The 16,411-nt window shown below is 44.6% G+C and overlaps 1 protein-coding gene across 1 annotated transcript in view; it reads right to left on the bottom strand.

Annotated features, from left to right (window-relative positions):
* Positions 1-848: 848 nt before the first annotated feature.
* HELB (DNA helicase B) overlaps positions 849-16,411 on the bottom strand; it is a 29,841-nt gene continuing 14,278 nt past the window's right edge. Inside the window, exons 8-13 of the mRNA XM_016199625.2 lie at positions 14,881-14,962; positions 14,220-14,279; positions 12,870-13,098; positions 11,478-11,621; positions 7,402-7,893; positions 849-1,420 (exon numbers count right to left, since the gene is read on the bottom strand). Of these exons, the coding sequence (XP_016055111.2) occupies positions 1,316-1,420; positions 7,402-7,893; positions 11,478-11,621; positions 12,870-13,098; positions 14,220-14,279; positions 14,881-14,962 (1,112 nt within the window). The 3' untranslated portion in view covers positions 849-1,315. The remainder of the gene's footprint in view (positions 1,421-7,401; positions 7,894-11,477; positions 11,622-12,869; positions 13,099-14,219; positions 14,280-14,880; positions 14,963-16,411) is intronic.

Here is a 16,411-nt window from a genome sequence, read left to right on the forward strand (position 1 = left end):
GTGGTTAGAGCACTGGCCTGTGCACCAAAGGGCCATAGGTTTGATTCCCCGTCAAGGACACGAACCTGGGTTGCGGGCTTGATCCCCAGCCCACTTGGGGGGGGGGCAACCAATCGATGTGTCTCTCTCATCCACGTTTCTCCCTTTCTCCCCCCCCCCTTTTCCCCTCCCTCCAAAAGAGATAATCAATGGGAAAAACATCCTTGGGTGACGATTAACCACACACCCCCCCCCAAAAAAAACAAAAACGAGAGAGGGAAAGAGATGAAGCACTGATAGATACATGTTACAACATGAAGTCTGAAAATATTGTGCAAATCAAAGAAGGCGTAACAAAGGACATACTATAGAGACAAAATAGATTAGCAGTTGCCTAGGGCTGGAGGGGAGGAGTGTATTAGAGCTCAGACATACAAGATTCTTTGGGTGATTACATAAAAAGATTCTAGAATAGACTTCATGTGGGTAGCACCACTGTGAATATACTAAAAGCCACTCAACTGTGAAAATGAGTGAACGGTATGTGAATTTTATCTCAATAAGGCTATTTTTAAAACATTGGGATAACACGTAAGATTTTCCTCTTAACTATTTCTTTCACCATTTAACAATAAAAAATCTAAAAAAATAAAAAATATTTCCAAACTAGAATATCTTCAAAACAACATGCTCCTCCCAAAAATGATAATTATGTGCCATGATAGAGGTACTAGCTAATGCTACAGTGGTGATGGTATTGCAAAATGGAAGTATCAAATCAAGGCACTGTACACCTTAAATTTATACAACAATGTTACCTATCAGTTATATCTCAAATTAAGAAAACAAAAGGAGTTTCCCGGAGAAGCGCCAGCTGAGGCAGAGCCAGGCAGCAGTGACCGAGCAAATGGCGGCCTGAGGAGGCGACCACTTTGCAGAAGACACAACGTCCTGGGATTGGTGTCGATAAGATGCAACTGCAGCTTATCCTTACCACTGCTTCATCCCGTTGGCAAAGATCACACACCATGATCGTGGAAGTTAATAATGCATTATCCTAAAAATAAAACACTTTTCAAAGTACACAGCTTTAAAAATACATATGGCATCGTCTCCCTTCATTTACGTCCAATGCTACCAGTTCTCATGATGAAAGATATTGAAATCATTAAGGTTTTCTTTGATCAAATGAATTTAAAACATCTGCTAACACAAACACCTTAAAATTAAACTCCAGTTATAGGCATCCTCTTTTACCTTGACGAAAGTTATGGTGGTCATTTTCTGTTGAATGGGGAAAAAAAGAGACAAATTATTTTGAGCAATCTGAATAAAATTAAGTTTCTTGATTATCTGCTCCGTTGAAAAGTTGCCTGGGGGTTAAGTGATTTAGTTTCAAATTCTGGAGTTTGGAAGACACTTGTGGAGATGATTCTTCCACCTGTTAGAAGAAAAATAAATAAGGTTAATTTTGTAAAAATGTAGCCAGTCTACCCTCTGTAGCTCTCTTCCCTCTGGCTGCTTCTGCAGAGGACATACTACATTTCCCCCACCCCTCGGAAGACAAGCAACCAGAGCCATCGGCGCGCGGTCAGCTCCGTCTTTGTAGGATCAGTCTGCTTTTGCTCACTGTGGTATCCCCAGCACCCAGCTCTGGGACTGGCATGTAGACGTGACAATTGGCTGAATGAGTACATGTATCTAATTTCTAAAGATGTGGGCAGGGCCCACGATATCATTTGACAACCTAGTACAAGATTAAAATGAGGGTCCTGCATTCAGAAATTAAGAATTTCAAGACGGTACCTGCAGAACATAACAACAGTGGGGCCCTTCTGAGCACAAAGCCCTGGCTGGCTGGCTGCCGAGGCCGCAGGTCTGCGACGCGGCCCCAGGGGAGGCGAGATGAAACGCTGCAGGGCCGCGAGCACCTTCTCGGTACTGAGTGATTCCCAAACCAAAGTCAACGGACCAGCATGGCCATGGGCAAGTTTTACCACCATAGGGAAATGAGAAAAATAGGCACAACTCAATCTCTCACAATGTTCAGTCTAGGGGACTGTGATGGTTAACTTTGTGTCAACTTGGCTAGGCCATGGTGCCCAGATATTTATCTTGTCAAATATAGTTCTAGGCGTTTCTGTGAAGGCATTTTTTAGATAAGATTAACATTTAAATCTGTAGACTATGAATAAAGCAGATTAGCCTCCATAATGTAGGTGGGCCTTCAATCAACTAACGGTCTTAACAGAAAAAAGATCGACCTCTCCCCCAGGAAGAAGGACTTCTGCCAACAGAACGCCTTCTGACTCGAGCCGCCAACATTGTCTTCTCTGGGTCTGCTGGTCTGCCCTGTAGATGCTGGCCATGCCAGCCTCCACGGTGGCATGAGCCAATTCCTTAAAATACACCCAGACAGGTCGGTAGGTAGGCAGGTAGACAGACAGGTAGATACAGACATATCCTATTGGTTCTCTTTCTCTGGAGAACCCCAATAAAAGGACTCTCTTTCTCCAGGGATTATGTGATTATGTCTTTCCTAGTTTTTATGTTAAAAATGTCATTTTCCTTCCAGAAAAATTCTGGAAATCACTGTTTTCTGTGCTAAATTTTAGAATGTTTACACGTTTTTATTTAAAGGGAGATTTCTGTTTTTCCTCTCTTTTTCGCTAGAGGGGGGCAAGGCAACGAAAAAAGTCAGGTTAACATTTTCTTTCAGGACGTTTTTCAATAGCCAAAGCGATTAATCCGTGGGAAAGCAAAAGCTGCCATCGGGGAGGGCTCAGCATCAGGACTTGTAGAACACAAATGCTGGTTCGGCCCTTGTGTATCGATGTGAATATGAAGGAAGGGGGGGTGAAGCCCTTGTCACTGTCCTTTTAGAAATGACACATCTCAATGCACCCGAAAGTCTGGAATCATGAAAACACAGATGTTCCTATTTATCGGCCCTGACGCTTTGAACGCTAGTCATTTCCAGGGACTCTTGTAAATGCCACATACGTTTGGCAAACCTTGTAAGAGTGTGTCCCCTTCAGTGAGAGAGCTTGGCTTGTGCTGCGGTCCTTGTGCCACGACAGCAGCCGGCACGGGGCCCCCGTCGCTCGGTGTTCACGGGTCTTCTGCGATGTTGGCCTCAGCCGGAGCTCAAGGGTTTTGGCAGCTCAGAACCGAAGATGGATAACGCTGCCACTTTCCCCATCCACCGTCTCATAAACTACAACCCCCATCCCACGTTCGTGCTAAGAAATTCAAAGCCAGAAACTTTTTTTAAAAAAGACTCTGGAATTGCCTCGCTTTTCTGCTCTGAAGTCGTATGTATCCCACGGTCTTGGTGAGTTACGGCTTAGAGTCAGCACTGGTCCTACTACTTCCACAAAGGAAAAAAAGAAACTTTTTTCTCCCCACTATGTCCAATTTTATCAGCTTCCCCCTCAAACCTGATTAATGGTATCTGGATCCAACTGGATGGCCCAGCCAGAAGCCTAGGGCCCCGCTTCAGGTCCATTCCCACCTATGCAAATATCTGACCAGTAAGTGCCATCAACTATACCCCTTAGCATCTCTGCCCCGCCCCAACTGCTACCGCCTGACTTTAGAGCGTAATCATTTTGTACAAACTACTGAAATACACTTTTTGCTGGGAACTCATCCCCTAGCCTCTGCCTAGCCATCTCCTAAACTCCAGTCAGTCGCCTTCATAAATCTCAATCCACAGGGCTCTTAGAATGCTTCCGGTGCTCTCCATGGCTAGAGGAACGGACCCTCTCCCTAGAAAAGCCTCGTCTGTTTCCTGACTCCTCCAGTGTCTCAGCCCCCTCCCCTTGCGCTCTGTGCTCCAGCTGCACCGTCCTACACGTAGAGTTGCCTACTGCGCCAATACCCCCCCCGTCCCCCCGCCGGGCACACGCTCAGAGAACTTAACCGTCTCATACCCGTGTGGGGCAGAAGATAGACAAGTTTCCCCCTTGAGCTCGGCCCGGGGAGGCGGGTGTGTGAGCCCCCTCCTGTGGGTGGCACAGGGACCCCCCATCCTATCCTTCCTGCACAGCCCGGGAAGCCTGCGGCCTCACCTAACAAGTCTGCTGCCAGCAGAGAAGAATCCAAGCGTCTGTGGGGACATCCAGAGGTCATCTATAAGCCAACTTTTTTTTTTTTTGTAATCACAAAATGGTATTGTCCTAATTGGACCGTCTAATTCAAAAAACTACGAAACAAATGACTTTAGATGTCTAAAAACCAAAGTAGGTCTCGATAGAAGTTTGCTTCCCTTATAAACCTCACGAGGACCCTTTATTGCCTCTGAAAGTGACTCTCAAAGGAATTCTCAAGGCAAGAGGGCACTACAGCGATGCTCTGAAGGTCCGGTGCTTTTAGGAGTGGAATGCGACATATTCCCAACTCATGACTCAATCACTAGGTGCTTCTGAGCGATCAGACTGTGATCAGCATGCTGTCCTCAAGGAGCTCTACTTACAGAGCCAAACGGGTACAAGTGCCGCACACACGAGAGGTGCTGGTGCAGGGAAGGGAGAGTTTCATGAACAAAACAAACTGAGCTGGATTCTGCTGTGAAAAGAGGTCAGACGGGAAGAGGCCATCGGCTGAGCACCTCATCGTCCCTGCACCGAGCCCAGCAATGTCCTGCGCCCGCGCCCCTCCGGCTGCAATGCGAGAAGAGTCCATACCCCCGGCTGTATCTAAAGGCAACACCTCTACCTACGCTCCTGACTTTCCCCATCTCACCCACGTCAGGACCACTCCCGCAGTCACCCCGTCTCTGAACCATGAATTGCTTGGTCTCTGTTGGACCGATCCAGCAACACCCTAGGATGCTTTAACCACGCATCCAGAATAAAGAAAGAAATCCTTCTGACCACAAGTCCTCCATCCAGACACAACGCTATGCGCTGCTTCCTTTCACAGCCACCGTCGTCAGGATCTCCGCCTCCACTGCCTCGGCGCCCTCGCCTCCTGTTCTCTCTCCAGCTCTCCTGGGGCTCTCGGGCGCCCCCCAGCCTGGCCTTCCTTCTCTCTCACTCACTCCTTTCAGTCTCCTGGCCTAGTTGTTCCTCCTCTGCCGGGCCCCTGAAGGTTGGGCGTATCCTCTGTATGCGGCCTGTCCTGAAATGAACTCTCAGTCCTCTACCACTTTATGCGCACGGCCCCACACGGACGCTGCCCACGCCATCCACCCGGGGTTCCAAGCCCCTCCACCAACTGCTGGCTTCCTGGGGGAGTCCGCTTCGCCCGGTTCCTCCCAAGGCCTTGCCACCTCAGGAAGAGGCACTGCCGTCCACCAAGTTACTTCAGCCAGAAAGCCAGCCTGCATTACTTTTTGTTCTACCCCTCACATCGGACCAGCAAGTCATGGCAGCTCCGCCTGCACAATGCATCAAGGATCTGGCCCCTTCCCATCACCCTCCCTGCTCCTTCGCCAGGCTTTCCCTGGGACAACCCCCTGGCTGGTCTCCCCGCTTCCACCTGTCCTTCCACTGTGCGCTCTCCACAGCCGCAGAGGGGCTGTTTTTAAGCACACATGAGACGGCACCACGCCTCTGCCTGAAGCTCTCCAGTGCAGTCCCGCTGCACGTAGAAGAAAACCCCAGCCCTGCGCCCTCTCCACCATCACCGCCCACAGGCCCTCTCTTCCTCACTCACTCGCCACACTGGCCGGCCTTCCCTCCCGATTCCCGTTTTAGGCTTCACATCGCCCGTATCCTCTGCCTAGGGAGCCCGTCTCTGAGCCTCACGTGGCTGTTCATCGTTCAGCTCCCACGTCATCTCCTCGGTGAGGCTGCACCTGACCCCCAGGGCTAAGCGGCACCTCCTGCCTGCCCTCCCCCCGCCCACACCAGCCCCGACCTCGTCACCTTTATTTTCATCCCAGAATCTTTCTTGATCTGAAAATTTTAATTCTCTTGTATTTACTGCCCATGACCTACCAGTAGATTGTAACGTCAGCAAAGCCAGAGACAGGCCTGTTTTCCTCCCTCCATGTTTAGATCAGTGGCTAGAAGAGGGTACAAATTTTTTCCAAACGCTACATGAGAGGAGGCAGAGAGAATGAGGCGTCCAAACCAAGTCGCACAGCAAAGGCCAAAAGGAAGAAATGAGAGGAAGTCTGGTTCATGTCAGTGAATGAAGAGACCAGCTGGACTAGAGCAGAGAAAGAGCAGTGGGAAATAAAACGATGCTCAGAAAGCCGGAATCAAACTAGGAAAGGTCTCCAGTGCCAAGCTGGATGGCCAGAACTTACACTGTAGGCACGAGAGAGGCACTGAAGGCTCCTAAACACAGGATGAGCGGAGCACTTAAGGGGTTAATTTGGTAATGACGTGTAGGGTGTACTAGGGGAACCAGAGTAAGGGCAGGGAGCCAGTTCAGGAATTACCCGAGGAGATGAGATCAGGGTCCAAAACTGCCCAGGCTAAATGGAACAAAAGAAATTGCTGAGAGGTACATTTTGCAATAAACCTAGCAACCAGAGGAAATGGGTGGAAGGGAAGAAAGTCAAGCTTGTGTAGCTGGGAGAATGCTGTTCGAAATGGAGAAATCAGAAAAAAAAAAAAAAGGAGTCCAACGCTGGGCTGTGGTTCCAGAAAACCAATCCCCAGGGCCAAAGATGAGCCTGGGGAGCCGGTTCATTGCCCTCCTCAGTGTTAAGAGCATCCAGTGAGGCACCCAGCTGCTTTTAGAGCCTCCCTGTCGCCACCCTGGGCCATCAGCGCAAGAGTGGGGACCACCACTTATCGCTGAATCCCCAATACTTGGGATGCAGGTAGACAGCTGACAGCCAAAAGCTACTTGTTGAACAAATCATCAGCGCCAAGGTGATGGCTGAAACCTGGAGAATGGAAATGGTTCTCAAAGAAGAGAACTGAGCCTTGGGGCGGTGTCCCCATCAGAGGGTGGGAAGGCCAGGAGTGAAGGGGCGATGAGACAGGGAGGTAGGAGGTGTGAGGTGAGGCAACAAGGGAAGGAAACGCTGAACCAGCAGTATTTAAAACGACTAGAAATGTCAGGGGAAAGGCAAGACCAAGACCAAGACCAAGGAAAGGCCTCTCAAGTTGACAAGATGACCAGAGCCAGCAGCTTCAACGGAGCTGCGAGGATACAAGTGAGACCAGGGCCCATAAAGGGAGGGAAGGTCATAAGAAAGACGTGCAGAGAGAAGGTGCAGAAGACAAAGGACCTTCTCCCGGCCAGCCCGTCACTGAAGCCCGAGTGCCAGCCTCGGGCGGAGGGAGAAACAGCCGGGATCAGCTGGCCGCGGGAGAGGAAATCTGACCGGTGAGGGAACACTGTCTTACACCCTACAGCGCAAGGCAACACCAACAGGCACACGCAGCACCTGAGCCGTCAGCACACTGGCGAGAGCGTGCCTAAGCAGAGCCCGAGCACCCGGAGCAGCGCTCCTACCATGGGGACCTTGCTGGGGCTTTCAGTATCCATCGGGACGCCGGCTCTTTTGCACCCTCGCGATGGGGATGGCTCCTGGCCCGCATCCGCTTTCTCAGAGGGAGGCAATTTCCATCCTTCGGCAGAGGCGAACATCCAGTCAGCCGCAGAGAACTGGCTTCTGGGGACACTGTCGGTCACAGTGTCAGCTGGGGCTGCAGGGGGTGGCGAGGCTGCCGGCTGTGCGCTGGGTCCTCTGCCGTCCTCGGAGCCCTTGGACGGAGATGCAAACTCTGCCGGGGACGCACAGCTCACGGAGAGCTCGTCTTGCAAAAAATGTCTTAAACGAGTTTTTCTGCGGACATTGTTCCTCAGAATGGCGCTCCGGAGATGAGGTTCCTCTGCGATGACGTACACTCGGCCGCGGCCCCTGGTCACCGCGGTGTACACGTGCTGCCAGTCCTGGCGGCCCGCCTTCCCCACCACGTAGACCACGGTCTGCTCCTCAGAGCCCTGCAGGGAGAGACCGTCGGGGGCTGAGCGCTGCGCCACCGGACAGCAAGGACAGACAAGTCCTCCCAAGACCTCCTACCTGGCCACACCACTCATACGTGGGGAGCCACTCTCTTCATTACCCAGCAGCTCACGTTTTCTAATTACGCTGCTAAGTTCAGGTCTCAGATCCACGACTGGCTTGTAGAAACCCAGAAATAAACTTTAAAGTCTGCGCACACTGCCAGATAATGAAATAATTTAAAATGACTGTATGAACTTTGTGTGTAAATGTATTATCCCACTCTTACTTTATACAACAAAAAATAGACACCTTAAGAATCCAATAGGAGGAGAATAAATACATATACTTACTTATATATATTTATATCAAGTATTTACATATAGATACTTTACATACTATTTGGCAAACATCAAAGATGCTTTGACAAAAATAAAATTTAAAAAACTGGAGCCCGGCCAGGCGTGGCTCAGTGGTTGAGCATCAACCTGGGATCCAGGCAATCGGGGATCGATTCCCGGTCAGGGCACATGCCCGGGCTGCACGGGCTAGGCAGCCGATCAGTGACTCTCTCATCATTGATGTTTCTATCTCTCTCTCCCCCTTTCCTTTCCTCTCTCTGAAATTAATAAAGATATATTTAAAAAATAAAAAATACAAAAAATAAAAAACTGGATACATCTATATATAAAATGATCACAACTATGTAACACAAAATAAAATTACTCTGACTCAAAAAAGTACCTACAAAATAAACATAAATCACAAAACAAACTAAATCACAAAAAAGGAAGGTAATTCTATCAAAATTATAACTAGACTGTCTCCAAAATGAAGGGCCAATGGATCATTTTTTTTGTTCTACTTTTCTCTATTTTCCCATTGTTGAACCATTTATTACTTTTTTCAAGATAAACAAAACAAAAGAGAACAGTGAACCACTGCCTTTTAAGTTTAGCAAGCCAAGCATGGCACAGGTAAGAAAAATGCCCAATGTCAACATGTGACTGAGAAGAGTGTCAAGTTTTGTAGCTATTCTTAGTCCCTATGTTTTCTGTGCCCTCGTGAGCTAAGACATGGTTTGAACTTCATCTCCCCTAATGTTCCCACATTACCTGCCTAGTGAACTGTGGGAGACAAATGACTACATGGGCAGGTAGAAATCTAGATCCATCCTCACCACTTTTCAATAGTATTTACCACCTCGTAACATAGTATGTAGTTTATTTAATTTTTTACAGTTGTGTATGTTTCTACCCACTTCCCCACCAAATGTAATCTTCACATTGGCAGGTATCTTCATCTGTTTCATGGACTGACCTATACTAAGCACCAAGAACAGAGTAGGGCTCAGTATTTGTTGAGCTGAATTGAATTTGGAAGTAACAAACTATGCTAATATAAGATAATCATGAATGTTTTTAGAGGTAAGAGGTGCTATTTTAACAATGAAATAAGAGCCAAGTTCAGTAAAAGGAACACTTAGAGATATTCACTCCAATCTCAACCCAATAATCATAAAAACCCCTTCACTCTGCATTTACCCAGAAATGCAACCGGAAGACTGAATTATAAATTTGAGAAAATCTCAGAAAATACAGCAAAATGATAACAAGAGGGGAAATAAAAGAGACTGGTAAGAAACTGAGACAACCACTTCCAGAGATCCAACATAACAGAGGTTCTAGAAAGAGAAAACAGAGAAAACTCAGAAGAGATCTTAATGAATTATTCAAGATTTCCCAAAACTGAATGATATGAGTTTTCAGAATTATAGAGACCATGAGAGAAATTTCTCCAGGATTTCACAGTCAGAAATATTGCACAACGACATAACTGGTTGTGTTTTTTATCCAACAGACACAGTTAACTGACCGTCCCCCTCTTGTTTGGGGAACTTAAGGCCAGATCTGCAGTCTGCATTAGCAAGCAAATAGGTTGGTGTGTGTATAAGCATTCCAACCCACTTCTGGCACAAATCCTTTCACTATCCTTACCTTTATTTTTCACTTGATATCATTTCTTTATTGTTTTTAAAAATCATGCTGAATTGTGGGCATTTCTGTTGCCATTTCAAATTCTTTTGGAACTGAAATGGGGTAAGTTAAATACACACCATTCACTTAAAAAATAAAAAGCCTAGACTAATTAGTATCTGCCTACTAGTAGAGGAGATAGGCTAACCTAAATTCTTCTGCATAAAAATGGAGGTCAATGCAGCTTCATCACTAAAACAACATTCTGCCCTGGCCAGTGTGCCTAGTGGTAGAGTGTCGGCCTGGGCAAGGAAGGGTCTTGGGTTCGATTCCCGGTCCTAGCACGTACTTGGGTTGCAAGTTCGTTCCCAGGTCCCAGTCAGAGCAAGTGCAGGAGACAACGAATCAATGTATCTCTCTCACATCGATGTTTCTCTCTCTCCCTCCCTTCCACTCTCTCTAAAAAAATCAATGGAAAAAAGATCCTTGGGTGAGAATTAACAAAAACAAAAAAACAAAACAGAAAACAACATTCCAGAAAAGGGAGCTCAAAACAATGAGATAAATAACAGAGCCACTAATAACTTACGAGAATTCAAGAGTATTAAAATAGAGCTTAAAAGTAAGTTGCACTAAATGGAATGCAGTCCAGGATTAGACCCTGGAACAGAAAAAAGGCAAAATGAAAAAATGTGAAATCCACACAAGTATAGAGTTTAGTTAACAGCTCTGTACCAACAGTAATTTCTTTTTGACAAATACCAAAATTACTTAAGATGTTAGCATTAGGGAAAGCTGGGTGCAGGCTATATGGGAGCTCTCGGTGTTATCTCCCCAGCTTTTCTGTAAATCTAAAAGTACTCCCAAATAAAAAGTGGTTGCCTCGCAAGGGCGAAGAAGGGGACACATTTGTCAAAACTCATCCAACTTTATCATTAAAATGTGTATGCAAATTATACCCCAATAATAGCTGATTAAATAAAAATAAGCAAGTCACAAAAATCTATAAGCATTACTATAGCATTTGTGTAAAGCTTGGTGACCTTGTTTCTGTATGAACAGACAAACCCAGCAGAAGTCACTTCTGACGGGTGGGAAGGCACCGGACAAGGGGATATGGGTAGGATAAGTGAGGCATTTGCTTAGGACATAAAATTTAAAAGGATGCCAAGAAACTCAGCAATCGAGATAAATAATATTTTAATATAATATTTTTAAAAATAAAAATTTACACCAAAAAAGATCCATGATGAACAAAATATCAAAATTTTAAATAAAGACAAGGTCAGTAATAGTGCCCGGCCAAGCAGCAGTGGAGACTGATGCAAGAGGCAAATTCAGTCCTGCTGGTCCTGACACTTCCACCCCTGGAGGGAAGGGAAGGCCTGAGGATGAGCCTTTAACTAGGGTGTCTCAGTTCCTGAATACAGAGAGCTCCAAAGCAAAAAGGAATAAAAGTTTTATGTCTGTGTAGCATTTTCTGTACTTTTGTGCATTGTGTTTCCTAACTTAAAAAAAAATTTTAAAAAAGCAATAAAAATTAAGAAGAATATAAGGAATTCTATGGCTTGGCAAGATAGTTAAATAGCTTCATAAATTCCACTTACCTGAAAAGTGTGAATAGTTCTTGCCCATGCATGTCTTATGCGACAATGTTTCATTAGTTTGTTAAAATCCACAGTGACTTCCAAGCCAGCCATATTATTAATGGTCAAATATCTTCTCTTTCTAAAAGTTATATCAGTTTTATCCTGTCACCAAAACAAAGAACCATTTTGTATGTGTTCAAATATGCACACCGCAAAGATATTCTCTCGTTGGACCTTATAAGCAAAACAGCATGTTTACTCATTGTAATTGTTAAGAATTTCCAAAGGCTTAAAATCTATGCTTGAGCACAAACTGAATATATATACACACAAATATTTTAATAAAAACAAATGGGAGCCCAGCCGGGCATGGCTCAGTGGTTGAGCACTGACCTACGATCCAGGAGATCCTGGTTCGATTCCCGATCAGGACAGATGCCCAGGTTGCAGGCTCCATCCCCAGCAGGGGGAGTGCAGGAGGCACCCAATCAATGATTCTCTCCCATCATTGATGTTTCTATCCCTCTCTTCCCCTCTCCCTTCCTCTCTCTGAAATCAATAAAGATATATATATTTTTTTAAAAGGAAGTTTTTGGTCCTTGAAACAACTAAATTTCACTCTCTGGAAAACAGTCTGTGTTGTCTTTCTTACTTTGAAGTCTATACATTTTATTTCTTGTACTGACTAAGTACGTCTGCATATACTCTTTGCAAAAACTACTTTTCCTCGCAGCTTTTAAAGAATAAGCTTATAAGTTTATGAGGATGTTTATACAATGAGAACAAATTCAAGGTGACTTCTACAGTTTCCATATTTAAGCAGCAACCAAGGAATGATGTTTTGTGACATATGTCATTTGTCCCTTGTTTCTGTTACTCAAGCCCTGCAAACTTACTAAAAATGTTTTTTCACAGTCTTCTATAAAATATAACAGTCCGGCCAGAGTGGCTCTGTTGGTTAGGCACCGTCCTGTGCACCGAGAGGCTGCCAGTTTGATTCCCAGTCAGGGCACATACCTGGGTTGTGGGTTTGATCCTTGGCTGGGGCGAGTATGGGAGGCAACCAATTGATGTTTCTCTCTCACATTGATGTTTCTCTCTCTCTCCCTCCCTCTTTTCCTCTCTCTAAGCATGTCCTCGGGTGAGGATTGAAAATACAAGAGAAAGGAACACTTTCCAACTTGTTTTAATAAGACAGTATCACTCTGACACCAAAACCAGATGAGACATTACTAGAAAACTACAAACGAAAATCCCTCAAACATGGACACAAAAATCCTTAACAAAAAATTTTGGAAGAAGCATATCAACTCTGATATGACTGGATTTTGAATCAACCCTAGGGCAATTAAACAAACACAAATCTACTCCTAGTAGATAAAAAGGTACTACTTTTCTGTTATCACTTACTTCTGTTATGAAAAAGATTTCTCCGTTGCAGAGTCGAATACCACTTTCCAAGTCATACTTATTTTTAGCAACACCATGAGGAGCACCATTCAAGTCCTCACCACCGGCCTCAAGTTCATTACTCTGCTGACCACTGGAGGTAGTTTCAGGCAGTAAATCCGAAAGATATGCATTCTTGGTACAACAAATTTTATGGCCAACTCCAAATATAAGTCTATTCTGATGGTCTCTGGGTCAGAAAATGATAATCATTAAGTTTGGAAAATCTTAATTTCATTTTGTTTAAGCATGAACTCCCACTCAGATCCAGTCCAATGCTCAAAATAATTTCCATACTTTTACTCCACTGTTGTTCTCCAAAGTTCCACAAGAGATCAGGCTCCCACAGGTGTGGTCTGACTACCTACACTCTCCATACTACCTCAAAGTCAAGACCACTGCCCAGCCAAATTTTTTTTTTTAGAAATCTTAACATAAATATTGATGTCTCTCTGTCCCTCAATATACTAAAAGTTACCAAATATCTTACTGATTCTACCTTTTAAATTCACCCTCTCCTCTCCAATCACTCCTATCACTGCCTATTTCAGGTCTTAGAGCACTTACACATATTTCTATTATAAAAATGCTAACGTATTAAAATAACAGCAGCAAACTGAATAAATGCTGGCAATATACTAGCTACTGCAGTAAGTGCTTTAGGTATATTATTTCACTTCACCCTCACTACAGCTCTGTGAGGAAATTCTGTGTGAGTACCCTCTTTCACATACATGGGAAGGTGAAATTACCTGCCCAAGATCATAGTCCCTGGGATCCAGACTGCATGACCCCAATCTTGTGCCTTTTAAACCCTCTGGTAGACTACCTAACTTGGTTTTTTTGCATGTCTTCCCTCAACTAGCACATCTCTGGGTTCTCTGCACTTAATAAATAGTAGTTGTTGACAGATGTGAGTTAATTTTTCCTGTGTGTAAAAAGAGTGGCTTTTCTGTACTCTTATTTCTCTGATTGATGTTCACTACAGTGCTCTCTGCAGGCAGCCTGCTGCTAACGTTCTTGGGCACACCACACATGTATTATAATTTGAAAAATTCTCCTGAATTCTCCATGCTCATCTTGGAGAAGCTGGAGTCTGTCAACCTGGAAACCACAAGGAAAATTTTATTCCTTATTTTTTTACTACATTGGTTACCAAAAGGGCGATTTCTAAGGCTACATATTATATTTAATTGAAGAGATCATCTTCACAAATGCGAAAAAATGATTTTTAAACATGTGGGTACAGTGATAAATGTCAAAACAAACAAAAAAACAACTGTCCCCAAAGTTTAGTCCCTTGGTGCTCACCTGTTCAGCTGGCCTGTGTAGTGCTTGCAACAGCAGGTGTTGATGACGTCACAGTCTTGCCTGAAACACATCAAAATGCAAGGGTCACTTTGGTGGTACCTGTTTTGTGCTTGTTTCTGTTATCAACAGTACAACATCCTGGATTCTATAAAAAGTCTCCAGGAATTTCTCCAGGAAAAAGTATTTTGTAAATTCGATCTTAACATAAACCTTTGTTACAGTCAGAGTTCCTATGAGTTTCCAAACAAGATACTTGGTAGAAAGAGCCCTGTTTAGAAACTGCCCTGTACATGTCTAACAAAGAAATATCTCAGAAAGAATTAACGGTGATGAGCTAGGAGAGACTCTCATTCTGCCCTGGCCAGTGTGGCTCAGTTGGCTGGAGCGTCACCCCATGCACCAAAAGGTCGTGGGTTCGATTCCTGGCCAGGGCGCATACCTAGATTTCGGGTTCCATCCCCAGTCGGGGTGCATGTGAGAGGCAACCGATAAATGCTTCTCTTTCACATCTATGTTTCTCTCTCTATAAGATCAATAAAAACATATCCTCAGCGAGGATTAAAAAAAAAGATAGACTCTCATTCACACAGTATATCTTTACTAATAAGAAATAAGATTTAAAAGCTAGATTAAAGACCTTAAAATATTGCAAATGCTTTACCTTCTAAATGCAATAAATTGTGATGTTTCTGCACTCTGTAGGTCCTTTTCTTTGAGTAAAGTTCTAACGGCAGAATATAAATCTGACAATTCAAGAGAAAAAAGTTAACATGGAAAAGAGCCAAATTACAACACTGGAGAAACGAATTCAGTATTGCTGCTAAGAGGTGCAGGAAACATCTCACCAAATGGAATACAAGTTCACTACAGGTACATCAACCTCATTCCCTACATCAGTCAGAGTAACAGACGAGAGAGGGGAGACAAGGGCTCCAGACACCCTGTCCCCCACCGAGAGGTCGGCCACAAGCCAGGACAGCTCCTAATCGGTAATACACCCACTGTGCATTCACTGCTGGTTTGTGAATGCTGAATTCATATGAACAAGAGCACAAAATATGGAACAGAATTACTAATGCAAGGCTTCTTTCTGTTTTAAGCTCTGGTGGTAGTAGTGGTAATGAGCTATAACTTGATAACTATTTCATTTCATCTTCACAACACTCGTAGGAGGCACATATTATTATATCCAAGGCTGGTATTTAATGAATACATACCAGTATAAAATACTGAGACATTTATACAATGGCTGGAAGATAGTTACTTCCCAAACACCACAGTGCCCCTTCCCCCAGAGCCCCCAGGCCTCCCCATGATTCAGCAACTAAAAGGTTAACCCTGGCACAGCAGGGGCACCCATGCCAAGAGTGGCTATACCCTACCAGCTGGTAAATAGTGTGCCTATCACCACTGATTACATCCTTGTTATGAATGTGAAACTCAGGCTTTTGGCAGCAAAAGAAATTTTCCAGATGGAGTAGGATGGCCAGATCCTGTTTTACAGCTCAGATCAGACAGTGAGGACATCCACTGTCCTTCCTCAGAGCACTGAGAAGCAGGCTTCCGCTAATCTCTCTTAGAGATATCACAAAACACCAAACACTTCCCGTGAGAGAGAGGAGATACAAAAATCTGAGTCGGAACATTCCCTCACAGCAGGTGAATCACGGGAGAATGAAGAAGCCCAGGCCTAGGGAGGCCCTGCTAGGGGGAGACTAAACGAGCTGCTAGCTGGGCACTTGGTTTTTCAGATGAAGGCAGGGTCATCACTGAAAAATGGTCAAGACTCAGCTTCCTCCAGAACAGGAGTTTCCCAAGGTCTCCCCGAATATTGTTCTCTTCTACACGTAACAAGGTCCTGCTATTCTGTTCATCACTTTTTTCACTCTCTCTACATCTCACAGATCAGCATGTACAGTGTTTCAATATGTACACTGTTTTCATTGATTCTAAGATATATGTCTTTCTCACATTTTAACATCTCTAAAATTCTAATCCAGCTAGGAAGCCTGTCTTAGGCCTTTGCACCCTGCAATAATGGGAATAATTTACTCAATAACTTAATTAATTATTAATGAAAAAGTAGTATATGCCTTTCTAAGGAATATTTATTGGATTCTGTTAAAGAGGAGACTAATTTGCCAGCTAAAGTTTGGAATTTAGACAAACACCATGAGTTAAGCTTTGCTACC

The sequence above is a fragment of the Miniopterus natalensis genome, chromosome 2, assembly GCF_054644295.1.
Source record: "Miniopterus natalensis isolate mMinNat1 chromosome 2, mMinNat1.hap1, whole genome shotgun sequence".
Lineage (NCBI taxonomy): Eukaryota > Metazoa > Chordata > Mammalia > Chiroptera > Miniopteridae > Miniopterus > Miniopterus natalensis.